This window comes from Aulostomus chinensis, chromosome 18 (genome assembly GCF_037954235.1).
Source record: "Aulostomus chinensis isolate RoL2024-O1b breed Wild chromosome 18, RoL_Achi_v1.0, whole genome shotgun sequence".
Taxonomy (NCBI): Eukaryota; Metazoa; Chordata; class Actinopteri; order Syngnathiformes; family Aulostomidae; genus Aulostomus; species Aulostomus chinensis.
The window spans coordinates 19,198,441-19,225,341 of NC_141337.1; the positions used below are offsets into that span (position 1 = coordinate 19,198,441).

Here is a 26,901-nt window from a genome sequence, read left to right on the forward strand (position 1 = left end):
TTTAATTTGAGATGCCTTTATTGTGTTTTTTGGAATCCAGTGACACAGACATGAGAAAATGCTCCTGCTGCCCCACACACACAGAGGGGAAGTGAGGGCCTTTGGGAAAGGATGTGCTGCGATCCCACTTGTAGACTTAAATTACACAGAGATAATAATAAACACATACCCAGGTGCATTTCCACAGACGCACAACAGGCATTCAAAAAGAGAATTCAAGGAACGCAGTAACTCCTGGTCCACATGTATGCCGCAAAGTAAAAGACGACAAAATTAATACCACTTAAAAAAAAACAGCTGTATGGTCCACGATCAGTCTAGAGTCCAGGCTCTGTCAATGTTCCACTTTCAGGAGAAAACAAAAGGGCATAGAGACAAACTACTAATCATGGGTTTAAATATGGAAGTGGAAGGCTCATAGCATTCATATTTAAGTTTTTTAATTAATGGTATACTTTAATTAGGATACAATGGTGTCACTAAAAAAAAAAACAACCAAGAAAACAAAAACCAAAAAACAAACGCTCATCTAGGTAAAACTAGGCCGTTTTCACTGGCTGTGTCCCTGCTGTATCTAGGTAAAATATATAAATTCCAGTCAAGTAGCTCAGTGGGCCATCGGTCCAATAAGGAGTGATTCACTTCAGTCCTCCTCGCTGCCGCTGGCCGAACGCTCCTTAAACACACAATGTGACACTAATTATTACTTTCCAACAAGAAGTATTCCCACTTACCTTAAAACGTGACTGTTGAAAATCATGTTTGATGGCTGCTACTCAATTTTGTGAAGTTTCACTTGATGGCTAAGAGATAAGGGGAGTCAATACTACATCTGACACGACAACTGTTTTGAACCATTATTTGATTTTTTTTATCTGACTTGTAAATTGATGAAGTAGTTTATATGATACATATATTGGCACTACTTGAATGATCAGGAAAAAGTTCTGGTTTTATTTAGCACTGCATGGATCAGGCATGTGGTTCTTTAAAGGGTAAACTAAAACCCTTAGCAAGAGAAACACCAACTGAATTTTTCTTGGCCGTTTCCGATTTCTTTCACAAGTGGGACGTGCTTATATCAATTATTTTCTAATTACAATTTTCAGTCCAAGAACGATACTTGACAGAATATAACAAATATAAAATTGTACTTTTCTTAAATGGAAGCTTATGTTGGGCTGCACGGTGGTGCAGGGGTCAGCACTGTCACCTCACAGCAAGAAGGTTCTCCCTGTTCCTGTGTGGGTTCTCTCTGGTACTCCAGCTTCCTCCCACAGTCCAAAGACATCAAGAGAGGACAAGGCTGATTGATACTCTAAATTGACTGTAGGTGTGACTGTGAGTGTGAATGGTTGTCTGTCTCTATGTGTTGGTCCTGTGATGGACTGGTGACCTGTCCTGGGGGAACCCCGCCTCTCGCCCGAAAGGCAGCTGGGATAGGCTCCACCCCCCCACGACCCTTAACAGGATAAGCTGAAGAAAATGGATGGATGGATGGAAGCTTATATTTTCATAATTACAGAAAATATTACTCTTACAGGTTCCCCCAAATTGCATTGGATTCATCTTTTCTTATTTAACCCGAAAATAAATCCATAAAGTGCTCTTCTACTGCAAAGAGGAAACAAATAAATTCTTCAGAAAATGAGTTCCTGTATATCGAGCTGTGTCTGACTGGTCTTTTACTTATGGAGCAAAAGCAGTTGAATGCAGCAGCCAATGAGGGATAGGCTGCAGGCTAGTTCTTTGCTCTGAGCTCCGCCTACTAGCTTTGGCCGCTTTCTCTTTGATAGCCTCCTTAAAACACGAAAGCCTAACGGGGTGCAGGGGTGGTCCGATAAGGTTTGTGTTAATGTTCAAGTCTTTACAAATTATTAGAAAGCATTTGAACTCGACATGTTGTGAGTGACTACCCCCTCCTACTTGACACACTGCAAACGTGATTGGGCCACGTAGATGGAGACACGTTGGTCCAACAACTGGATTTACACACACAAAAAAAAACAACCAACAAACAAAAAAAAAAAAAAACAACAGCAAAAAAACATGATCACCAATAAGGATAAAAATTCACAAAATTTGATCCAACTGCCAAAATGAGAAGGGATAAAGAAAACCTTCTATCTTCATGCGTGGCATCGGTTGAGTATAACTTGCTTAAACTGGAGACAGACCGGAAACTAAATGTTTACTGAGGTCATAAAGTGAAAAGGGTACACAGCCTGTGTAAGTGTTTGAGCCGGCCTCACCTCTTCCTGTTCGTCTTCACTATCATCGTCGCTCACCACAGGTTTAGCCCGGGCACCACGGCCCCTCCGTCGTTGTCCTTTTCCTCCTCGTTCCCCTTTTTCTTTCCGGCTTAGTTTAATCTTCACCTTTACAGAACGAGCTTATCGAGAACACAGATTTTCAGAGGGTTTCCCTATACAGTGAGGTTTAGGTTTGACCAATGACATTAATACTTACATTCAGACTCCGAGCCTTCGTCTACCTCCTCGTCCTCGTCCTCACTGTCCTCTCCTTCACTGTCGTCCTCCTTCTCAATCTTTTGTCTCACGCTGGTGAAAACTGACTGCAGCACAATGGAGTCCTCGTAGATCTGAAGGTTTAAAGAGAGGACGGAAGTTAACACCTTTACTGCAGTACCCAGATACGGAATCAGAGTCTTAAATATGTCTTTTGCATTCATCTGGATTTTCCAGAGGTTCCCTGATGCTCAAAGTTCATTCACCAGAGAGCCCTCTAGGTTGAAAGTCTGAGCATTCTGACACAGCAGCATCACATCTTTCTCCAGGTCATTCAGGCTGCGGTACTTATGGCTGCGGATCCTCTCCTGATTTAAAAAGGAGGGGATAACAAAGGTTGGCAGTCAAGAAATATACTGAGGAGTGACACCAGGTACAGCTTTTTGGTCATCACGGTACCTTTATCTTCCTGAAGTCCACTGGTTTGCGAATGAGCTCGTAATACTCAGGCAGCTCCTTGCGAGAGGGAAGCTGAATGAAGACTTCGCTCAGCTGTCTGCCATTACTGCAAAGTAAAAAATGCCCTGAATCAGCCATCAATTCTCACATTCTTTTCTGTGTGTGTCCATCTTGCTTGGGCCTCAGCAGGACACTACCTTGACTTGGACAGGTTTGAATTGTTCTTAAGGACCCGAGAGTACTGCACATGTTGCTGTAGTCCAGGGACAAAGTCAAAATGCGAGATGGTGGTGGAAACAGCTCATCAGCCTTGTGAGTCAGAAGTGTTAATCAAATTGTAAACCAACACAAATTTAAGCAACTGGAGGCTACGGCGTGCCTCCAAACTGAAAGAATCACGTGTAATCTGGCAAGATAGCCTTAGAACATACAGGAAAGCTCTTCATAATATTAGAGCAGCCAATAGACTGAGGACTGGCTTCCAGTCAGGTTTCAGGAGATCATAGCATAGATCAGGGGTCTCAAACTGGTCCAGTAAGGGCCGGTGTGGCCGCAGGTTTCCAATCCAACCAAGCAAAAGCAACACCTGATCCAGCAAATGAGCGGTGTGGACACAGCTTAGTTGAGTTAAGTAGAATCAGGTGTTGCTTTTGCTGGGTTGGAATGAGAACCTGCAGCCACACCGGCCCTCACTGGAGCAGTTTGAGACTTCAGGCATAGACAAAGCATTCGTTGAAGTTACAAATGACCTTCTATTGGCACCAGTTGAGGGAGTTCTCCCTGTGCTGGTCTTGTTAGAACTTAGTGCAACTTTTGACAACATTCACCTTCACATCCTGTTGTAAAGATTAGAACATCAATTAGCCTGAAAGGAACTGCTCTAAGATGGTTTAGGTTTTATACACTTGGTCAATCTCAACTGGTACTTGTGAATGATGTTTCTTCTGTGACCAGTACAGTCAGTCAGTGTTCTACAAGGGTGTGTGCTTGGACCAACACTTTCATATTTGCTTCCAAAAGGTCACATTATATGGAAACACTTGATTAATTTTCACTGTTATGCAGACAATATGCAGCTGATACCAATGCATCCACATGAAACCAATCAGTTCACAACCTGAGGCCTGGCTTAAGGACATACAAACATGGATGACTGACAATTTCCTATTACTAAGGAAAAATTCTGACAGAACTGTTGGGCCCAGAACACCTGAGAAATACCTTCTCGAATGGGATGTGTACCCTGGATGGTATCACCTTGGCTTCCGGCACTACTGTGAGGAATCTGGGGGTTATCTTTGATCAGGATCTGCCCTTTAACTCCAAAAAATCCAGGAAAATCTCCGGGAGTGCCTTCTTTCATTTTTTTTTTTTAACATTGCTAAGATCAGACAGACATACTGACTCTAAAAGGTGCAGAAAAACTAGTCCGTGCTTTTGTCACTTCGAGGCTGGATTACTGCAATTCCCTCCTCCCTGGCTGCACCAATAAGTTAGTGACCCTCAAAAGAAACACCAGCTGAAAACATTGCTGCCTGTGTTTTGACAAGAACTAGCAGAGGAGACCGCATCTCCTCTGTACTCAGCATTGGCTCCCTCAAATTCAGGTTAGAATTCAAAATTCTTTTGACAATTCTTAATTCTTTTTCTCTTTTGAGCCTTCAACAATCGGGCACCTTCACATCTTACAAAGCTCACAGTTCCCCACCACCCAGGTAGAACCATTCGCTTCCTGCAAGGTTACTTGCAAATGGGTACAAGCCCCACCCTCGTAAGACCCGATTTCTGATAAATCTTACAGTTAGGGCTAACTTAGGCTAGTCCTTAGATATGCTGCGATAGGCCTAGATTGACAGGATCTCCCATGATACACTGAGCGTCTCGCTCATCCTCTCTGTCCTCCTGTACTCAAATGTTACTGACGTGACTTCTTACCTAATACCTTTGTGCTTTCCCACTTCCCCGATCCCTGACTGATGCTGCCGCTGGAGGAGCCTACAGACCTGAAGAGGCTCAACTGACCACCCTTAGCGTCACTCTTACTATTAGTACTACCAGTATTCCCAATACTTTACTAGCATCAATATCAGCAATGTGTTTGTACTGTATTGTATTTGCTGGGACTTAAATGTTCATATTATCCTGAAACTGACTGCTTAAGAAACCAGATTTCAATATCAGTAGCTAGTTTACTACCATTTCTACTGCTTTTGTTACTGTTGTGTGCCCTCAATCCCTCTGTCTTTTTCTCCATTCATCTCTCTCCTTCCAGCCTGTTCACATCCCTGTCTGTCTTTCTCGCCCCCTCTCTAATTGTCTCTGTTCATCTTTACTTTTTGTCTCTCTTTCCTGTCTTTGTCTCTGCCTCCGTTTCCCTGCTCTCTTTCCCCCCTACTGGTCAAAGCAGATGGCTGTTCCCATTAAGCCTGGGCTTTCTCAACGTCCCCATTTCCACCATCCACGTCTACAGTGCCACCTCCAAATGTGTGTTCCAAACCACACTACTTTTTTCACCCGATCAGTCTAGAGATTTGATCAGCCAATGAACTCAGAAAGAATGAATATTCTTACCCATCCTTGTATTTGATGACAGCATCAACAATTTTCTTCATCTTCTTCGTCAGTGAAGGAGGGTTAGGAGAGAGCTTCTCAGCAGGGGGACGACCACGTTTCTTAGCTTTCTTCACCTCCTCGTCCTTTTCCCGTCCTCGCCCACTGCTGGAGCTGGGGGTGGCCGGGCCACCATCATGGTCACGGTCTCTCTTACGCTTTCTGGTTGTCTTTTTGTGTCGCACCTCCTCTTCAATATCTTCTAGATTACCTTCTTCTATAGCCTGTTGATAAATAAGCCAACCTGGGTCAAACACTAGTTATAAATCAAACATGGTTTCCTCTTCAAATGCCAGGTGACAGTATCAAGGTTCCCAATCATTCCCTGAAATTATTTTCCAGGACATTTTCAGCGGCTACATAGACAAGTTACTATGTCATACACCAATACATTTCTCTGTCCCCCTCATACTTTGGAAGTGTTCTTTTCTACAGTTGTAACTTGCACTTACCCAGATTGTTTCCATGTTTATTACTCACACATTTGATGTGCAGTCTATGGCTATAATTTAGAACAGAGAGGAGGCTGTGACTATGGGCGAGGAAAAACCTCACACCCGCGGGCCGATACTAGCGACACTTTTCAACCTAGAGTCGCTAGTTTTGTCTCTAGGCACTAAATCTTTAACGAAATCTGAAAAGTCGCTAAATCCAGCGACAAAATAAACTGAAAACACTGGGTTGCACAACTGTGCAAGTGGAAATGCAAATTTGATTGGCTGGTAGCGTAATGTGGGGCACTGCGCCAGCTAGAAGCAGAGAAGCGCTGTGCCCAGAAAAAGGTGACGGACATGCATGCGCATAACTTTTAACCCATTTGCATAATTTTCCTGGAAAAATTAACCGTTTTTCAGGACATTTGTCCTTTTTTCTCATTTTCCATCACTGGGAAAATTGGTCAATCATTTTCCAGGTTTTCCAGGACACGTGGGAACCCTAAGGATACAGCTAATCAAACCTTGAGCCATTGTTTCTCTGTGAGCGAATCACTGTAGTCCACTTCTTTCCGCTGGCGGGACCCTCTGCCAAACATCTTCTCCTCTTCTTCTTCGCAAGTAAGTCTCTCAACCTCGGCATCGTCTTTCAGTATCCAGCCAGGCATATCGTCCTCTTCCATCAGACGAGGTTTTCTCTTCGGGTTACGTGCCTCCTCACGGCGTCTGTCTAGATCCATTCGCTGTAAAAACAACAATAGCGGAGGTGGTTAGCAAGGGTAGATTATAAAATTATAAAATGATGAAGTAATGTGTTTATCTCCTCATCTATATAGGATTAACCATGAATTGTTCAAACTCCTCTTCACTCCTGGCAATCATCTGATTGACAGTCTCATCATCAGGCACTTCGTCTTCCTCCTGCAGAAGAGACAGCATGGGTGAGAAGGTGTTAAAGGTAGAACAATGAGGCAGTTTAGAGCCTCCACATCTCCACCAGATACTCTTTCACTTTGTCAGTGCTGAGCAAAAATCTTCCAGTGTTAATGTGTTACTTCAATATCCCAGTAAAGACCTGGATAATTCAAATACAACTTTACAAATCTAAGTATTTGACTTAATGAGGCTAGATTTAACTATAAAGAAGAAAAGCAACTCAGTAGGGACATACGAAGAGGCTATTCATCAATATTGGTGTAAAAGATAAAGTATCATATTAACCATCAGAGATTTGTGTAGAGGTAGATATACATAAGGGAGAAAAGGAGAAGTCTGGATTGATGAAAGCTCACAAATCCTGAGAAAAGAGGAGGAGGAAAAAGGGAGAGAATGAAGAGGTGGGGCAGCGCACAGGCAGATGTGGGTGGGTGGGCGATGTGGGAACAGGTTCAGTTCACACCCACCCACGCCCCCCTAGTGCGGCAGCCTCCTCGAGCCCCGACCTCATCCTGTTCCTCGTGCTCCAGAATGGCCTGTAAGAAGGCCCGACGTTCATAGCCTGATGACTTCTGGTCAAACATGCCAGCCTGGATGACCTTCTGGTCCACATTCAGTTTGTACTTGGCTGCCGCCAGAATCTTCTCCTCCACGCTGTTGACAGTGCAGAGACGGAGCACGCGCACCTCATTCTGCTGACCAATACGATGGGCTCTGTCCTGAGCCTGCAAGTCCTGGGGGAGGATTAACATGTCAGAGATCAGTTAAACATATTCATCACAAGACCCTGAAGTTGTTGATTATGCTATACTTCATTCACGGGACTGTACCTGATGAGGGTTCCAGTCACTGTCAAAAATGATGACAGTGTCAGCAGACTGCAGGTTGAGACCCAGGCCTCCAGCTCTGGTGCTGAGCAGGAACACAAAGTACTCCGACGCTGGGTCATTGAACGTCTTCAGCAGCATACCACGGTCCTCCGCCTTGGTGGTTCCTGGAAGGAAAATTGAAAAGGAAGTCATATGATCAGGAGACACATGATGCATAAACATTTTTATAAACATTTTAATGAAAGCCTCAGTTATGTTTTCGGGCTGTTTTTCTATCAATCCCATTTTTTGTTCATGTGTTATCCCTGGAACGCCTAGAGTCAGTTTCTTGAAACCAGGTCTCACCATCTAGCCGGAGGTACTTGAAGCTGCGGTAGGCAAAGTAGTCTTCCATTATGGTCATGAGGGAGGTCATTTGACAGAAGAGTAGCACTTTGTGGTTGGTAGCCCTGAGCTTGGGCAAGATCCGATCCAGCAGCTCAAACTTTCCTGAAGAGCGGTACAGGTCTGGGCTGCACGGGCCACGGAAAACATGAAGGAGAATGAGCAAAACATACACAAAAATACAAATACAATATGATCACACACAATTTCAAACTTTGCATACCCACTCACGATTCCACCAGAGTATCCCAGATGCTCAGAGAAGGACTCCTGTAAAACAAATAAGGCAACATTTAAAACCTAATCTGCACAAAACTATTTCATTCTCCTGCAGTATGTCAGACACAGTGAGGGCCATGTTCATTAAGGCTGTTGCTACGCTAGACAATTTACACAATCCTAACATAAGAATGAGAAGGCTGGAGAAGGGAGTAGAAAATAACCTACTCACTTCAGCAGTTTTTTTATGACTACAAAAATGTGGATCACACATACATCATGATTTTCCACTTTTACTGAAGCCAAGTTACCACACCAAACTCTCATGGAAACCCTCATGAAGTTACCAATATTTTGCAAAACAACCATGGAAGCCAGAGGGCAGATTTTTGAATACGCACTGCAAATGATTTCATATAAAAAAAGTATTTGGTTCAAGTCATGGCATGATAATCATGGGAACTTTTCATTATACAGCTGGGTTGGTTACCAGTTTACACAACCCACCTGTGGCCGAAGTCAGCTTGAAAATAAATTTAAACAAGTTTGATATGTTCGGACTCATATTGGGAGAACTGGGTTTTCACACAATTTGAGTCTGTACCCTTCATAAAACGTAAAAGATTTTTTTTGCCTACTTGGCACACGGACTGGCCCAAACTAGTGCAGCCAAGGACAGACTCATTAAATCCTGATCACAGTCGTTGAGTGAATCTCCAGGTGTAAGTGGCATGTTTGTACCTCAATGTGCTGGAACATGTAGGGATGGTTACAAATTTTTCTCAGCTGCATGATGGTGTTCATCAGGGTCTTGGTGCCACCTTTACCCTGTTAAAAACAATACACCAGTTAATTTGTTTTTCATGAACATTTTAATGAACTTCCCCCTGCAACCGTAAGAAGTATCCTCGTTATACCTTCTTGTCTTTCTCTGACCCATCAGTGAGCAAGACTCCCTTCGCCTGCATATGTCTGTACAAAACTCTCTGAAGAGCCGACATGTCACACTTGATCACATACTCCACCTAGAAAACAGTCAAAGAAGACAGACTCAGTGAACTGTCAAATTTATATCCAGGATGTTCAACTTCCTGAAGAGTTCTAGGTGGATCAAGCATATAATGCGCAAACCTTCTCAGGGAGCTGGGCCTCCACTTCCTTCTTAAGTCGCCGCAGCAAGAAGGGTCGAAGCACTTTGTGTAAACGTCGGATGATGAGGATGGTCTCCTCTTCATTCAGGTCAACCTTGAGGGAATAAAAGAGGGGCATATTTTCAATTCAATGTACATGTAAATAATGTATATATAATGTATATTTATTTGTGCTGAAAATTGAGTTCAGTAATGTTCAGGTCACAGCAGCTTCACAACTGCCAACTCATCCCTTGCCCAGTCTGAAACTCACCTTTTCTCCAGTCATGGCAAAGGGGGCATTGAACCACTGCTCAAAGGTGCTGCAGCTCTTGAAGATGGTGGGCAGAAGGAAGTTGAGCAGAGCCCAGAGTTCAGGCAGCTTGTTCTGTAGTGGGGTGCCTGTGAGCAGCAGGCGCCGTGGTGCCAAGTAGTGCGTATTTAACACCTGCGTCAGCTTACAGTGGTGGTTTTTCATGCGATGGCCCTCGTCCACGATCATGTACTTCCAACGAAGCTTCAGGGGGAAATGATGTAAAATTCATCACTGCTGTTTAAAAACACTGAAAAATGAATTGTCACACCTACCTTCGCTAACACCTGCTTGTCTTTGATAATGTACTCATATGTAGTGAGAAGCACATTAAATTTGCCACTACGCAGGATGGGAACAAATGAGCGACGAGCAGCAGGAGACCCCTGTAAAAACAAACACAATCACTCTGCATTTCTTTCAACCAGTTGTTAATTCTTTGGCAGAGCTGAGGTTTTCAACAATTCAATGTAATGAGTTGAGCATGAATCCAAGATAAACTGAGAAGGTCCACGAAGGTGCAACTAACCTTGTAGGAGACCTTCACGACAGATGGTGCCCACTTATCGAACTCATACACCCAGTTGGACAGAGTTCTAGGAAACAAGAGACAGAAGTTTGGTGTTTCCTGATCAGCCTCCTGGCGGCCCCAACAGGAATTAAGTGTTTGCATGGAAGCTGAATTATTCTTAAAAAAGTTACACAAAAATGCTACCTAATATACTAACACTGAATACATACCATACTGAATTCTAATATTTCAGGTTGTCTAATCACAGAGAAGCTCATTCTAATGGTGATGAAAAGGAAGATGTGTGTGAACTCACGAGAGAGGTACAATAATAAGGAAGGGTCCATTGAGGCGCTTGTACTCCATAAGGTAAGTGATAAGGGCAATGGTCTGGATGGTTTTTCCTAAACCCATCTCGTCAGCAAGGATGCCATTCAAGTTGTTGTTGTACAGTGACACCAGCCACTCCAACCCCTTGATCTGAGCACAGAGACAAAGTTAGGATCAGTCCACATCACATACTCTTATCTGGATCACACTACATAATAGGTCATTCTACACTGGTTTTGTACCTGGTACTGTTTGAGCTGCCCATTAACCAGCAACGAGGACTGTTTCTCCACTTTCTCAGTAACAGCGTGAGCCACAGCGTAGTAGGACTGCAGACCTCGGTTGAAGGATGCATTGCCGTACTCGTCGTCTACATCCTGCTTGGCATGTCTGGTGGGGAGAGAAAAGGGAAAAACAACAACATGCAGTGAGGCGTACTGGGGTGGAAAATCTAACAGGTTAAACTGAGTTCGTAACACACACACGTGTGCCATGGGAACTGAAGTTGTAGCCTATTCCATTTTTTTTTCTTTGCTGGAGGGGGGGGGGGGGGGGATGCTACTGTCTATCTATCACTGGCTGTGTGTGGAAGGATACAAATAAAAATTCTCAGAACCAAGCAGTAAATAATCCAGATTAATTTTGTGTGTACCCGCAGTATAATGACCCCATTTATTTGAAAAGGGTTGTACACAGCTCATGTAAAGGGCCACAGACACACAGTGTTGCCACAGTCATCTATAACAATGAAAACATAATGTTATTCAAAAAAATGGTTCGGATAGATTTCAGCCACAAAGTAACTGGGGCATAGGTTATCAAAACACAAATGTAACACAGTTGAACTCATCTCAGATAAAAGGTCAAGGTCAATTCATTTCTAAAGCATATTTATACTGGTACATTTATGTACAGTCTCTCATGAAAGGAAGGATAGGCTCCAAAATTTTTAAGTACTTTTTTGTTACAATCCCTGAATTTGTCATGATGTCTCGATGGTAATCAATAAACTATGATGTTTAAAGAAGAAACTGTCAAAAACCCTAATACATAAGGCGTGCAGGGCCAAATATACCTCCACCTCATCGGACACTGCTACCAGAATGATTGGATGGCCCGTATAGCCGTCCATCAACAGCTGAAACCAGAATGCACCTGATTGGGCAGCTTAGCTGTCTGTCTAAAGGCGAAGACTGGGAATCATATAGCGGGTATCAAGGCCTTGTTGGATCAGTGTTGGACAAGCAGCACCAAGGATGACGAGCACGGATCCAAAAAAAAGCCAGAAGAAAACAGCAAAAAGAAAAAGGTCTTTTACAGAAAAAGCAATAGATTAGAGGGAAAAGGATAAAAGGCTTGGTGCAATGCAAGTGATTCTTGGGGATTCATTTGCTCGCTGCAGGAGTCTAAAAGAATGAAAAGGTTTAGCTAAGGAGGTGCAAGTAGCAGCGTCTCTTTTGGACAGGTAAGAAACCCATCTGCTGATTTTGCTAGCTAGCTATAGAGGCTACATCCGCGGTAATGTATTGTCAAAGTAGGTTGTGAAGAGCAAGGAGGGACGGTTCATGATCAGAGGGTTAGGGTTACAACTCAGATAGATTTATGCCATATTGTTTGTACATTATTTTTCTTTTGTTAAATAAAAAAAAGCATGTGTGAGTTTATGATGACGATCACAGACAAGATTGAAGCCAAGCAGAATGCGAGCAGTTGAAACAGTGACTTGCATATGCAGGTTAAACTTTTCAGAGGAGTTTTAAAAACTGGACACGGTCACGGTGAGGGGAAAGGAGGCCAGCTTGTGATGCTACCTTTGGAAAAAGAGCTTGATGAAAGCCACATTATTCCTAGCATGCCTGCGTGGTTGTGCTTAATCTGTTAATGTAGCGCAGTCACAGTCAGATGATCATCCTCCATTTCTGACGTGTTATATATGACCATGTGATATATGACCATGGCAAAGGCCGTCTATGGACATCTCCCACAGTGTGAGCCAAGTTTAGTAACCCTCCACCTGAGACTGCCTGAAGTTGCATAGAGTAACAAGGCCTTGAAAGGGCATTTGTTCTAATAACCCTTACACTAGAGCTGGGCGATATGGCCTGAAAATAAAATCTTTTTTTTTTTTTTTTTTTTACAACAAAATAAAAATCAGATTTTAAATCATTTTTCTTCTTTAATCTTTTCCTCTGCCCTACTCACAAGCAAACAACAGATGACAAATATATGGCTCAAAACAAGTTTTAATTTTATTCTTTTTTTTATTCTAAAAGGTTAAAGTGCAACCTGACAAGCGAAAAACATGCTTGTAGGTGAAACGGCAGACCACGCCACTGGAAACGCTTTCAGAATTTTTAGAAAGCTTTCTCCAAGAAGACCTTATTTTCAACCTGGGAACGATACAGTACACCTTCAAAATTGTCGGTTTAAGTTAGATTTGATAAAACTAACAAAGTAATGATAAAAAAAACCCCACCATGCTGCGTGCCTCTGCTTTAGGTACTGGAATAAATGTGTCATGCTGCATCCTTTGGTTGTAACAGCTGCTTCACAGCAAGCACTTGTTTGTTCGAAGTTCAATGCAAAATAATTGAAACAAAGCTTCGGTTTTGCCGCTGCCATGTTTCTGAATCCACAATGTTTGGTTGTGCCCCGCTAACGTTCCCGTGTAGAGTGTTGCGGCACAGTCGTTCCACTTTTGACACTCGCATGTAAAATAATTAATAATAATTTTTTTTAAAATTCATAAAAACTCATCGTCCAGAACTGTCAATTCAACTTAAATCGATATAATCAATGCATCGTGCACGTCTACCTAACACACGACTATAATGAAGAAAAACATATGGCTGACACAGAGAAAATGTTGAACATGTGCCCACAAATTCAATAGCAGATCACAAGTTGAAGGTTTCATGGGACTCATTAACTCTTACTCAATGATATGCCGGACATCCACCTCAGAGACGTCTTCACTGTCGGGGTCAGGAATCTTCTTCTTCTCCTCTGATTGAGCTGCAGATGAATGAGGTTGTTCCTCCTCTTCCTCCTCACAAAAAGGTAAGAAAATGTCAGCCCGAACAGTACAAGCTACCATTTTCTTTTGATGTAGTTCAGTCGTGTACCTCCTCCTCGTCCTCGCCATCAGAGCCGCTGTCTTCACTGTCAGAACGTGGCGCCACTTCATATCTGCAGAAGAACAAAGTGTTTTGTGAAAGCTTAGATTTACAAAGACATGAGTTTTTCCTGAATTGGAGGATACATCCTCTTTTGGAACCAGTGGTCCTTGATAATCTGTCAAACAAGACCTCTTCTAATGCAGTGCTGTCATCAAACCTTTACACCAGAACATCAGCTGCCAGCATTAATACAACAATTAAAGAGCTGGTTTTCATCTTATAAAACTTGGCGAATGAAATAGCTTTTCCTGAGTGGGTAGGTCAATTCCTTCAACACACTGCTGTATTAGACATAATTCCACTGACCCTGGGTTCATTTCAAGCCAGGCCTCCAGCTGACCAGCTTTAGGTGCATCAACCCCCGTCAGAATCTTTCCGCTGTCCACATGGATGACTTTTACTGGCAGGTCACTCATCTGACTGGTCTCATCCAAAGGCTAGGAAAAGAGGAAAAAGAAGAAAAACAAGACACATTAATTGTGTAAAGGGAAAAGTAATATCACCAGTCGGAATTATTTTTATTCACCATTCTCACCTCGCCATCAGGCCCAAGAGCAGTACCAACCTCCAAAGTCTCTGGCTTCTGGAATAAATATCCATGAAATCATTGATTCATTTCAAAAATGCAATGACATCATCTTAAAAGGTACATCTAAATGTCTATTATAAGCAGTCACCTTCTTTTTCTTCTTCTTTTTCTTCTCTTTGAGAGCTTGCGCGGCTTTGTGGGCCCGCACAAGCTCGGTGAGGTTGGCCACATATTCATCTGTCTGCTGCAACAGGTACGCCAGACGCTTGTCTTTCTTCTGGTCAATAAGTTTACGATAGCCCTCCTCATCTTCAGCCTGGGAAAGGAAACATGACAAATACATATTGTAACATGCAGCAAATCAGCAACAAAACAGTGTCAGCAGTCCAAGATTTGATAGCAGTGTCCCTTCTGTCATCATAGGGACAATGTCTCACCATCAGCCTTCGCATTCTCTCCTTTTCAATGCGCTCATTCTCTTTCTTCTGCTCACGTTCAGTGTTGGCATGGTAGGTAGCAACAGCTTTGGTGGCCTTCTGGATCTTAGCTGTGATGGAACGGTGGTACTCCTTGAAGTCCTTAGCATGCTGCAGGATGCTGTTGAGGTATTCCTATCAACAAAAAAAGGACACACAAAGCCCTGAGTTTCTTCTGTTCATAATGTCTTATCTTCAAGATTATCATCAATTTTGATGTTTTTGTCTCGACTGTTCATCAACAGGGAAACTGATTATTGGGTTCCCACAGCGTACCTGGTGTTTCTGACGACGTTTGCGTTCTTGTTCAATCTTCTGCTGCTTCTCAAGCTTCTCTGTGATGCGGGCCTCACGTAGAGACTGACGTTTGCTGCGCTTGTAGGCCTTAGCATTAAGAGCAGTTTCCAGAGCAGTGTCACGACGCATGCAAACCACCACCTCCTGGCGTAGCTGCAGGCACAAACAAGCAAAAATATTAACTCCTGCATCATAGTATCCTGGCAACACCGGAGGCTGGTTTAGTTAGCAGAAGTCAGGCCGGTTTTACTTGTTGAACCACAACCACTTCTTTTTGATAATTGTAAATCATGTCCCACATACCTGTCTCTGGAAGTTAAGTAGCCTCAGGGCTTTAAGCTCAATGGTGGCCTTTGTGCGCAGGTCGCCAGCTAGGGAGCCTGGAAGGTTCTCAAGCTCCTGGATGCGGTGAGCAATACGGGCTTGTAGCCTAAGTAAAGTGTAAAGTGATACAGATATGTACATGCACAAAACCACAAATCAAAAAACATGACTTATCTTCTTCAAGTGGAAGATTAAAATACAATTTGAAGGAAAAAAAAAAAAACAAGATGGCAAAACAACTGTGTTAAATTTTTAAATGCTTTTTAGATCTCTTTACTATGATTTTAGGTTTGGGCGGTAAGATAGTATACCAAAATATAAAAAAATCTTGAAGGTATTATCTTTGATACCATCAATTCCACAGATACTCCTTTTCTACAGAACAGATTCACTGTAGTGCATTACGGACACTGTTAGAGGACAGGTATGTGCTGCATGATCTACTGGTGACAGGCTGGCAGGCAGTTCAGCGTAGAAAGACGGCAAGTGGCACTAGCGGCTCTGGGAATACACCGACAGAGCTTTTAAAGGGAAAAAAAAAATGCAGCGGCCTGTCTGTGATTATTTTGACTCTAATCCAGAAGGTAAAGGTGAGCCAGCCAAAATGGAGGAAGCAGTGTGCACTACTTATCTAAGAAAGGTTGTGGTTAAAGACAAAGGAGATGGCTCTGTCATCTTCCAGCTGCAACACTGTTAACCTCCATCCATGTTGTGGAAATTCCCCCTGTCAGCAAGTCAGACACATCATGTTTAGCCTGCCCAGTTTTATACACATGCTCGGATTCTGTTGATGTGGTGGTTGTCACTCAGTTTCCATGCTTCTATTATGCTAACGTAGCAATCGTGACTCTATTATGTCCCCCTTTTTTAAAATCAGTTACGTGATGAGGTATCTGCACATGGTGTTTTATTTTGGAAACTGACAGGATGCATTATGCCATTCATGTGCAGGCTTCCTGTCTGGTGTGATCTGTTCTATGCAAATGTACCTGCCAGTTAATGTGTCAAACCTCCATTCATACTGTGCAAATACTGCCATTTACCATACACCCTGGTGACATGTTGAGAGGGTATGACGGTATGAAAGAAAACAAAAAAAACAAAACAGATACCGCGCAAGCTTATATTTTATTCTCATTTATTAGATATCCTAAATTTGCTTCTGATAAAACTTGGAACAGCAGTTGGCGAGACTTCTGTTGGTGGCCCACCCTGTCTCACCTGTACTCTCTCTCCTGGAGGATCTCCACTGGGTCCAGCCCACGAGGTTTTTGGATGGGGGTTATGCGGTTCTGCTTCTGGTGAAGCATCAAGGGAGGGGGCTGGGCAGGCTGTCCTGGGGACTGTGTCTGAGGGGGCATTACTGGGGAGGCAGCAGGCGGTACCGATGGAGGAGCTGGGGAGGGTCTACCCGTGGGCTGAGGCGGGACAAGCTTCTGAGGAGCGTTGGATGGGGCAGCAGCATTCACCATTGGTCCTTGAGAAGATATATCAGAAGACATCAGCCATGTTGTAAACGCACACATTATTACTATTACTTCACTTACACTTCTGTGGTTAGTGTCAAGATGAACTCTACCTTCAGGCCATGATTTAGGGGGTCCATTTGTGGGCTGACCTTGCATGCCTGGGGGAACACCTGCAGGTCCTGGGGGTGGCATACTGGGACCAACCATGCCTGAAAGCATAGATGTCTTAAATCAATAACCATAATAGCAATTAGTGAAACAATAAGTGAATGATTTGGCTGTTTGGCTTGGGGGGGGGGGGGGGTTCTGTCGTTAGCTAATAAATATCCTTTTTTTTTCTTGAGGAGGCACATTTCAATGGTTATGTTAAATATAAACTTCTTGAGCTCACCATGTGGTCTGTTGTAGTTGGGCTGAGCAGGTCCTGGTCCAGCCCCGGTTCCAGTTCCAGGTCCTGCAGCAGGTGACATGTTGGGCATGGGCTGTTGTTGCATCCCTGGCATGGGCCTCTTCCCTTGCACAGCCATCTGCAGGTGCTCTGGTATGGGCTGGCTGCGTGCCAGCATTTTGTAGGCCATGATTTGGGCCCTAAGTTGATGCAACTGGTTTTGGTTGAAAGGAGTGGGTCCACCTGTGCCACCTGCTGCACCACCTGGTCCACCTGGACCCTGAGGACCTCCACGATTTGGTTGACCCATTCCCTGGTTGGGGTCCCCACTGCTCTCCATAGGACCAGCACCAGAGGGACCACTGGGAATCATGGGGCCAGATGGGGGGCCATTGGCCGGGACAGGACTGGGTGCGAGCTCTGAGCCTCCCAGTGGAGAGGAGTAACCTGGGGACATGGAATACAGGTACACCAAAGGTGATTCAGGTGTTTCATTTAATGTAGGACATATTATATGAAAGGAAGACTGATAGACGAATGTACTTTTTAACACGGATGGCCAACTTCATATTATTGTGGTGAACCCTTATTTTGATAACAGTCCAATTACTGACACAAATTCAACACTTAATAGGTTGGATGATGAACCGAGTAAATATTGTACTTCTTACTGAAAGCTATTTACCACAACTTTTTCATGCCTTTGGGGCTTATGTTTTTTAACAGACCCACATATTCTTAACATCTGTATACCATGGTCAGAAAAGAAAGTTACAGCTTAAAAGCAAAATGATAGGAAAAGTCTACCCACCATTTTTTTTGTAACCAGACAACAAATTAACTGTATGTATCCTGGGTTTATGTTTTGGTTACATCAATGTAGGTTATGTCATTCATTTAATGACCACACTTAAACAATACATGTTAACACTGCTCATTAAGTAAACTTGGGTTGTCTCGAGACAATCAAAACAACCAGTGTCAATTTGGCCCGTTTCACAAGTTACAGGGTCAACTCAACCTGTCAAGAGCGATTGTGTGAAAATTCGTGACTTGTACAACTGCACTTATGATAGGGATGTTACAGTAGCGTCAGTTTTGCAGTATCGCAATGAAAACCGTCTCAACACCATTGCAGACATATGACAATATCAAACTACAGATATTCTGGACAAAACGCATAAACCTCTGCCTGAGGGTTTTTAGTTGTGAGAAAGATAATTATGCTAACCTGACAGATGTGTGCTCCTCATGTACCAGACATTGGTAACCAAACTGTTTCTCTGTGCAAACTGAGCACACAGTAAAAACAAAACAAAAACAACAACAACAAAAAGCACATTTAGCAGACTGGCCATAGCTACTCAGGTGGTCAGGTATGTTGTTCACTGTACATCACCCACATTTAGGAAGTGACCAGAACTCAATGTACATGTAGATACATGTGATAAATGGAGAAAATACTTCAAAAAACAGATGAAAACAGGTTAGTTTCATACACACGGAGATTGTGGCAAAAATAAATACAAATTAAGAGCCAGACTTGATCGATTCATGCCGTGTACAGATGTAGCAACTGAAAATTTCCCCTCACAGCCAAAACCCAGACAACTGCCTGCCACTTTCCAGCTACCAGGAGTTACCTCCCCCCCCCCCCCCCCCCCTTTAGGTGGGATGCTTAAATTCCACTGTAAAATGCCCATTCCTTCACTTGCATGGTGTTACCATAAGATGGCACTTCATCCACAAGAAGAGCGCAACCATTACCTGCAGTTCCATTTCCAGCGTGAAGCCATTAATTTTAATTCAGGACAAAACATAAATATTACTACACTATTGATCATTCCACTTAATGAATGAAAATACAGACCTATTTTAACATTTGTGGTACATTTTTGTTTGAATAATATTAATATAATGTAATATTAATCTTTTAATAAGGTAAAAGTGTGAGATATCTTTTTGCACCCTGCTGCACACCTAGACACCACAAAGACAGAGTTATCAAAAATAAAAAGGGTCACAGTTGTCAGATTGTCATTAGGGCTGTAATCAACCAAAGAAACTCTTGGTCGCCTGAAGCCCTCAGATTTCGACTAAAAATCAACTAATTTTATGTATGAAAACTCTACTGTGTCAACTATCAGCACAAAACCTGCTGAGGAATATTGAGACAATTGTTTCTGTCAGGTTATAATAACTGACCGACGCCATCATTGGTCCTGACAGAGCCAGACTGAACACAGGAGCTCAGCATCGCGGCTGAGACACAAACAGACTTGTAACTTAAAACTTTTCTCTCAAACACAAAAGGCAAGTCCACGGTAAGAATTTTTACAATTAAAACAAAACAATTATTAGACTAAAACATTGAAATGTCAATGCCGATATGTTCATGTACTCAAACCTGATGGGGCAACCTAAGGTGGACACGTTAGCTCACCGTTTCTAGGTGATACGTCGTGTTTGTAGAGGAGCTGTGACATGAAAACTGTTGTTGGCAAACTTTGCATTCGACTTTTTTCCATGATCTGTTTTCATGAAATGCTGATCACATCTGATCACGAGAAAAGCCAAAAAGAAATATCATTATGGTTGCAACAAACATCTATGACAGGCAGTGGTGGAAAGAAACTAAGTAAATGTACTTGAGTACTGTACTTAAGTACAGTTTTTGTGTATCTGTACTTTACCTGAGTATTATTTTCGGCGATACTTTTACTTTCACTCCACTAGATTTGAAGGACAAATATTGTATTTCTTCCTCCGCTATATTTCTCTCGTTACTCACTACTTTTGAACTTATGTCATCTGACATACGCTTAAGAGTAAATCTTTTGTAATCCCATGACCTTAGTTTTACAGATTGAAGCGGGTGCAATTATATCTTTTTATAAAAAGGTTAGGTCTCTCATACTCTGACCTTTTTCCTTTTCCTGTCATTGTGATTAAAATATGTGCTACGTGCAATGCTTCATCATAGTTCAGCCTAATGACGATGGCACTCTTCTGAAAGTATTGTAATCTTCAATGTCATACTGTGGGTTAGTGAATGCATTCAGCACTCACTTGTCTTTTAAGACCGCCATCAAAAGAGCTAACATGGAGACACTGAACGAGGGGCTAGCATAACAAGGGAGATACGAAAAGTCAAGCAAGAAATGAAAAAGGAGTTAACCACTTTCAAGGAGGAATTCAAAGCCGACCTCAGATTCAACACCTTTTAAGGAACAAATAGATAGCAAATTGTCGGCAAATAGCAAGGAGCTACAGGAGCTTAAACAGAGCATCACAGAGGCACAAACACAGATTGAAGAACTTGAGGAGTGGAACATCGGCGCTAATGAAGCCCTACACTAAAAGCACTAAAAGAACAGAGATATCTAAAAGAAAAGTTAACTGATTTGGAGGGAAGGTCACTAAGAAATAATGTGCCCCGTTTTGTGGAGAACCTGTTGAGGAGAGTGTTGGCACTGGCGGAGGAGACACATCTGCTGATCCAGAGTGCACACAGATCGTTGCGAAGGCCAAAACCCGGGGCAGAACAGCGATCCGTAATTGCCAATTTTCTCCAGTTCAACACTAAGGAAATGCTAATCAAAAAATCATGGCAGGAGCGGATAAAAATAGACAGCGACCCTATTTTTTCGACCACAACTACGCAAACTAGGTTGTACAAAAACGCAAAGCCTTGGCAGAAATAAAAAAGGTGCTAAAGGAAAGTTCCAAGTTCCAGACACCGCTGACGAGGATTAAAATGCACTGGTAAGACGACCCTTAAATCTACGACAGTGCATGGGGAGCAGCGATGGAGAAGCAGGGAATTGTAGTTCAGATGAGAGACAGGGAGGAGGATAGACAACTAGGATAAATGGGAGATGGATGCAAGTAGGACATGTAATAATATGACATTTAAAAATGAGAATTCTAAGTAAGCAAAAAAAAACAATATGCTGTGAAGATATGCTTATGTTTATATGCACTTTATAAAGCAGTGCCATAACTTACTTTTTCTTAATAATTTTATTTTTCATGGTTATACCAATTAGATTGGACAATTTTATTAAATTAGTCTTGTCTGAACACAGAAACTCAATGCAAAGCTGCACTCTACCTTCCAATATATTTATGGTCTTCAAAAAACTTGACTGGCAGGAAAAAACAACGAGGGCCCTCCCTGGATGGGAGGCCTCTCCCCTCACATACCAACGGGACACTGGGACCAGAGGAAGGACCCACATAGTATCGGAACTATGTTCTTCTTGGTTTTGATGTTAGCGTTCTTACAGATCGATGTGATGTCAGTGTCAGAAGGACAAAGAAATATAAATGTGATGGAAAAGATGTATATTACCCATCTGAAAATAGCCTCTCTGACTGTGAACGGGTTAAATAATCCGATAAAAAGGGATAAGGTTATTACAAAGTTTTAAAAAAGAGAAAACACAAATAATATATCTACAAGAGACTCATCTTTCTTAATAGGAACATCAGAAGCTGAAGAATCTGGGATTTAGGAATACTTATTATAGCTCACTTAGAGGGGCGAGTAGAAGTACGGGGGTTGCAATTCTAATCTCCAGCAAGATAAGATTTGAGAGCCTAAAAGAAATAAAGGATAAAGAAGGCAGATACATTATGGTAAAGGGGAGACTAGAGGACCAAATCTTCACATTAATTGAGGGGGTCCCCGCTGAGGGGACACTGATCTGTAAAGGGGATTGGAACCTTGTATTGAATCACAACCTTGACACAACAAGTACTAAAATAGTAGTAAAATACATTTGGCTCGTTACGTAAATACAACATTAACAGCATACGGAATAATAGATATCTGGAGAGAAATTCACCCACTAGAGAGAGATTATACATACTACTCTGCTCCCCATCCAGTACATACGAGAGCTGATTATTTTTTCACCAGTTCTAAGGATAGGTGTAGAGTTGTAGAATGTAAGATGGGAGTGGCTGACCTATCAGATCACTGCACACAGGCACACAAGCACGACACACACCTTGGGAATGTTGATCCATTGGGCTTGGAGGAGGTCCCATACCACTGTGCGTACCTGCTCTCATGCCCATGCCCTTCATCTGGCTGTAACGAGGGTCATCGGGCATTCCCTTCTCGTGCATAGCTTCCATGGGCTGTACAAAAAATGTGGGAAACAAAGTATAGTGAGGAAAGATCATCCATATTAGGGTTCTTTCATATGCTTATTCAGCTAGATAGTAGAATACTACAGAACAACGCCATTTATACTAAACCTGTCAAAATCAGTTACCAACACAATTACAAAATAACAGGTAAAAATGTGTGTTTCTACAGATTTCTAAAGAAATTAAAATCATCATGACTGTTAAATTTAACCGATTTATACATACTGTACAAATGAAAATTTACGGTGACAAAAAAAAAAATAAAAGAATGAGAAATAAAAAAGAAAACAAAACGAAATATTATGTACTTTATGCATCTGGTGCATGTTTTCCTGAGGATATCCTGAGGGTCCTTGTTGAGGATGGGAGTGGCCAGATCCAGGAGGTCCTGGGCTAGGCCCCATCATACTATGGGTTGAGCCAGGAGAGGGACCCGGACTTGGTCCCATCATGCCACCTGGAGATGGTCCTGGACCTGGGGAGGGCCCAGGCCGAGGTGTCCCTCCCATCGGAGGGTCAGGGGTGGACATCTCACTGGGGAAACAGGAATGTGTGGCAGCGAAGGGGACCCCTGGAAAAAGACGAAAGGAATCAAGACAAGGCTCAAATATTTCCGACCAGATAAGCATCTTGGCTTTGATACATCTACTGAATTCAGAAGGAACGCACAAATTTTGATGCAGATATTGGCCAAGTACCACCTAACAAAGATCAATCAGGCCTCTATGAAAATGCTGTTAATCTTTGAAATTATAGTCTAGGGTGTTGGACAATGTGATGCAGACGACATGATCCATCATTTGTGTGCCAGATGAAATGCATGCTACATTTGCTTCAAGGCAGTAACATTGAGGGAGCAACAAGGAAGGGTTCAGTGGATTTGAAGTAAGTCTTACTTGCCATTTATCATTTCAATGATAACCTGAAGTCTCCTCAACATAGGGAGATTTAAAGTCTATGAATTAAACATTGGAATTATCCGTACTCTGTATCGGCTGCAGCCTAAAGCTCGTGTATCTGTATGGGGATTAAACAGGGGAGATGGGTATATCCGTAAAATGTTACCAAAACAGATGTTACATTCGAGTTGCACAGAGTCATTTCACACAACAGTACAGATCAACAACAGGGAGTAATGTGTATATTATCTTTAAAAAAAGAGCTGTATGACTGTATAATTCCATTTGTATTGTGTGAGGTTATGTGAATTTTTGCATCATTTTTTGCAATTTAACTGAAAACCCTTTGAAAATGATTGGTTCATTTTGGTCGGGATCTGAATCAAAACAATGTCTTCTTAAGTCTGTGCAACAATCACTGTAGGCAGGAGATCTCTGCAGCGCCAACGTATTTGCTTTGAAATAGAAGCTGGTAGGGATGCATGGTATTATCAATGCACTATCAGGCAATACTAGCTTAAAACTAAATCACACACTGGAATCTGAAGATACACCTATACCTCAACCTCGTAAAAATAGCATTTAACTTTTTATTTCCTTGAAAGAATGATTGCTGCCATATGTCCAGCTCAAAGGGAGCTGTGCGATGAAGTCAACATGCACTCCTGCATGAGCAGAGAGCAGGAGAGCAAAATGTCACAGGTGTTTCTGTTTCCATGTTTTAAGTATGAGAAACATAAAAGTTACTGTTTGCAATGATTGCTCTGTGTCAGTCACGCCGGGATGAGCCGAGAGCATTAAGCCAGACCAGAGTTTTTGACAACAAATTTTGTTGATGGAGAGACAACATGTATCCAGCAGAAAAGCCAGCAATAACCTCTTCACAGCTTCCTGGACAAAGCTGGAGATTATTTACCAACCAGCTCCGGGCTAAAAGCATCACTCAGAAATTGATGAAAGTAAAATAGGGATGCATGATAATATCTACACATCATTGATATCAGCAGATATTTCTCATTTTCTTACATTTATCAGCATCAGTCCAGTTTCTTCAGTTTGTTTATTTTGTAATTATGGCTGTTTATGTTGAAAGAACAATGAACAATGGTTTTTTCCCCCCAGTTTTTGGAAATAAAAAAGATACTTATCTTTCAAACGTGTGCTTCAGTGCGAATGTGATGTTAATATATCACAACTTTGTTTTTACACAAAACTGAATACTATTTTACTGTATAATACTGGTTTTTCAATCAAAAAAAAAATCCATTATAATGCATCCCTGGTATAAAGTTATAACTTTGAAAAGCACAGCCGGTCGGCTCACTTATAGAATTCCAACATTAGCTTGTTATGTCCACAGTCAAAGTTGGAGTTATTTGACTGATGTGGATTTAACTTTAACTTCCCAGAGTATCAAGCAGTAATTTACAGCAACATAAATTCTGTTCTAATTCATCCACAGATGGGACCAGAGGACCACTGTACTTGAGTGGAGAAAAAGGTAGATATATCTGAATCAGTTATCAGACAAACAAGTTGCAAAATATAGGCAAAAAAATCCAATAATGTCCTTCGTATGTTGACACACTACAGCTATTTGAACATTACTGCAGGCAATTCTGTAACGAGTTCTGAGTAATTGTGCAACCCTACTCCCCAATTCAGAAGTATGGAACTTGATAATTCTTTCAATACACCAGTAAAACGAATTAATCTTTAATGAAGCGGAGATCCAAGCTGCGTGATGTAGAACGTAGCTGTATGTTCTACTGGAAAGAAACGCTCGAGTCTCGTCCAATCCTGAACCAATCACTTAAGAGTCAACCACTCAGGATCTGCTCCTTCACAGCACTGACCTCAGTAATCCAGAAAGCTGAATCCAATTACAGGGTCCGACTTGTACGTAACCCTTGTCAAAGGCCCGAGTTACAACAACAACAACACGATAAACTTTAAAAAAGAGAGACAAAAACAAAAAACAAAATCACGAGTTACTAGGCCAAAATCCTTTCTCAGTAAGGATAAAACTACTTCAAGAGATACTTTCCGTGTGTAACGTTGAATTTAGCAACTTGTGCAACTCGAGGTTTAACATGGTTAACATTTACATGGGAATAAACATCAGGCTGTCCATTACGATCATGTCTAGATTCATAGCATTAGCCAGGCCTGGCCGACTTTCATTGTCAGTGCTACGTTGATTGTAAACTCCTGCTTTGACTTTCCATTTGTTTGAACAAGTTTAGAGCTCGTATTTTCTTAACTGGTCCAGCCGCTACCGTCATACACAAGTCGGGTTAAAACAAGGAAAATGAAGCCGACATACATGTTCGTCTGCCGGTTAAAAGTCTGTAATGATAACATAGAACAAAATGATGACGGTTGTTAGCATGCTAGCGAGCTAGTCGAGTTAGCCTAGCCGGCCATGCTCTCCAAGGCCAATTAGGTACTAAAATGTGTTGGTGTGCGAGATGTTCGGTGAAACTCGGCGAGTGCAGAAAGGTGAGAGCATCCCCGGTCGCTACAGTGATTGATCCAACGCGCCTCCCGTACCCTTGGCTCCGAGCTCTGTACTAAACACATTCCCAAAAACAATTTTCATTCATTGCTCACTGCCGCGCCACGGCTGCGCTACTGTAATGTCGATCCGGTTCTCAAATACAACGACCCCACGAATAATAGTGGCGCTTAACACACACAACTAATCCCTTTTAATAAAATAATTATTATTGACTTACACAGGTAGTGAAAGGAGGTGTTTAAACCTCGCCGGTTGCAACGTCTCTCGGTTTTCCTCCGTGCCTGAGACAAAGAGCGACCTACCCAGTCAGTTTTTTTCCTTCACCCCCCTCTTTCGGCATTGTACCGCAGAGAACCTAAAGTAATGCTCTACAGCGCCCTCATCCGCCGACTCCCTCACTTCCCGCATGCCCAGTGACAGTTGCGCTGCAGGCACGAATAAAAGCCTGCGTGGGGGATGGTAGAGACATTTAAATCCACCGAAAAGAAGACAGCAAGTAGAATAATCTATTCACTAACTCTATGTGCAATATATGAAAGTTTATTACGAACGCCTATTAAACGATGGCTGAAGGTGGCTGATTTTCAACCCTTGTATAATCCTGTTGTTTTAAAGCTTTTCGACAGTTTTTTGGCCTAAACGGGAGTTTAAAATCTAATTAAGCCTTCCCCAATTTTATAATGATCCTTCCTTTGCTCCAGCTTTGATGCTTGTATAAATCCCACCCACGAAGGTATTCAAGGTGAACTGCAATCATGAGAAAGACAAAGGAGCTTCCAAAAAAGCAGAGAGAGGAGATTATTTCTTCACAATTGAGGGACTTCGGGATTAAGAAGATTTAAAAAAAAAAAATCAATATTCCAGGAGATACCATAGGGAGTATTCTGAGGAAGTTTAAAACCTATGGAACAGCTGCAAACCTGCAAGGGCCATCAGCAATTTAGTCAGGACAACTAAAGGAAACCCTTGTGTGTCCAGGACACCTCCAGGATGACCTGATGAAGGCTAGTAGAGGTGCTTCAGTGGCAACTACGA

The 26,901-nt window shown here is 42.3% G+C and overlaps 1 protein-coding gene across 4 annotated transcripts; it reads right to left on the minus strand.

The window, feature by feature from the left end:
* On the minus strand, positions 1-26,266 carry smarca4a (SWI/SNF related BAF chromatin remodeling complex subunit ATPase 4a). 4 transcript variants are annotated; one of them, XM_086186311.1, is made up of 34 exons: positions 26,084-26,266; positions 22,755-23,017; positions 22,302-22,434; positions 17,290-17,733; positions 17,009-17,107; positions 16,651-16,906; positions 15,409-15,535; positions 15,085-15,258; positions 14,770-14,943; positions 14,481-14,648; positions 14,339-14,383; positions 14,110-14,240; positions 13,750-13,813; positions 13,561-13,673; positions 10,867-11,014; positions 10,611-10,774; positions 10,313-10,379; positions 10,059-10,169; positions 9,745-9,987; positions 9,472-9,585; positions 9,258-9,365; positions 9,082-9,168; positions 8,345-8,391; positions 8,083-8,249; positions 7,738-7,901; positions 7,375-7,641; positions 6,815-6,892; positions 6,496-6,714; positions 5,499-5,761; positions 2,928-3,033; positions 2,735-2,836; positions 2,470-2,602; positions 2,253-2,392; positions 1-676 (listed from the first exon to the last, which is right to left on the minus strand). In XM_086186311.1, the coding sequence occupies exons 2-34, from the start codon at positions 22,974-22,976 to the stop codon at positions 644-646; spliced, it is 4,911 nt and encodes a 1,636-aa protein (XP_086042437.1). In that variant the 5' UTR covers positions 22,977-23,017; positions 26,084-26,266; the 3' UTR covers positions 1-643. The 4 variants fall into 4 exon arrangements, with proteins under 4 accessions (XP_086042437.1, XP_086042435.1, XP_086042436.1 ...); XM_086186309.1 differs by having other exon boundaries at positions 14,339-14,386; XM_086186310.1 differs by having other exon boundaries at positions 13,561-13,670; positions 14,339-14,386; positions 26,084-26,265.
* Positions 26,267-26,901: the final 635 nt, after the last annotated feature.

Bases quoted from the DNA above. Each gene is read 5' to 3' on its own strand.
- smarca4a (XM_086186309.1), bottom strand. From the start codon at position 22,976: ATGTCCACCCCTGACCCTCCGATGGGAGGGACACCTCGGCCTGGGCCC. The intron at 15,259-15,408 runs GTATGTGGGACA...TTGTGCCTGCAG, and splicing joins TACTTAACTTCCAGAGACAG to CTACGCCAGGAGGTGGTGGT. The intron at 7,902-8,082 runs GTGAGACCTGGT...TTTTCCTTCCAG, and splicing joins CAAGTACCTCCGGCTAGATG to GAACCACCAAGGCGGAGGAC.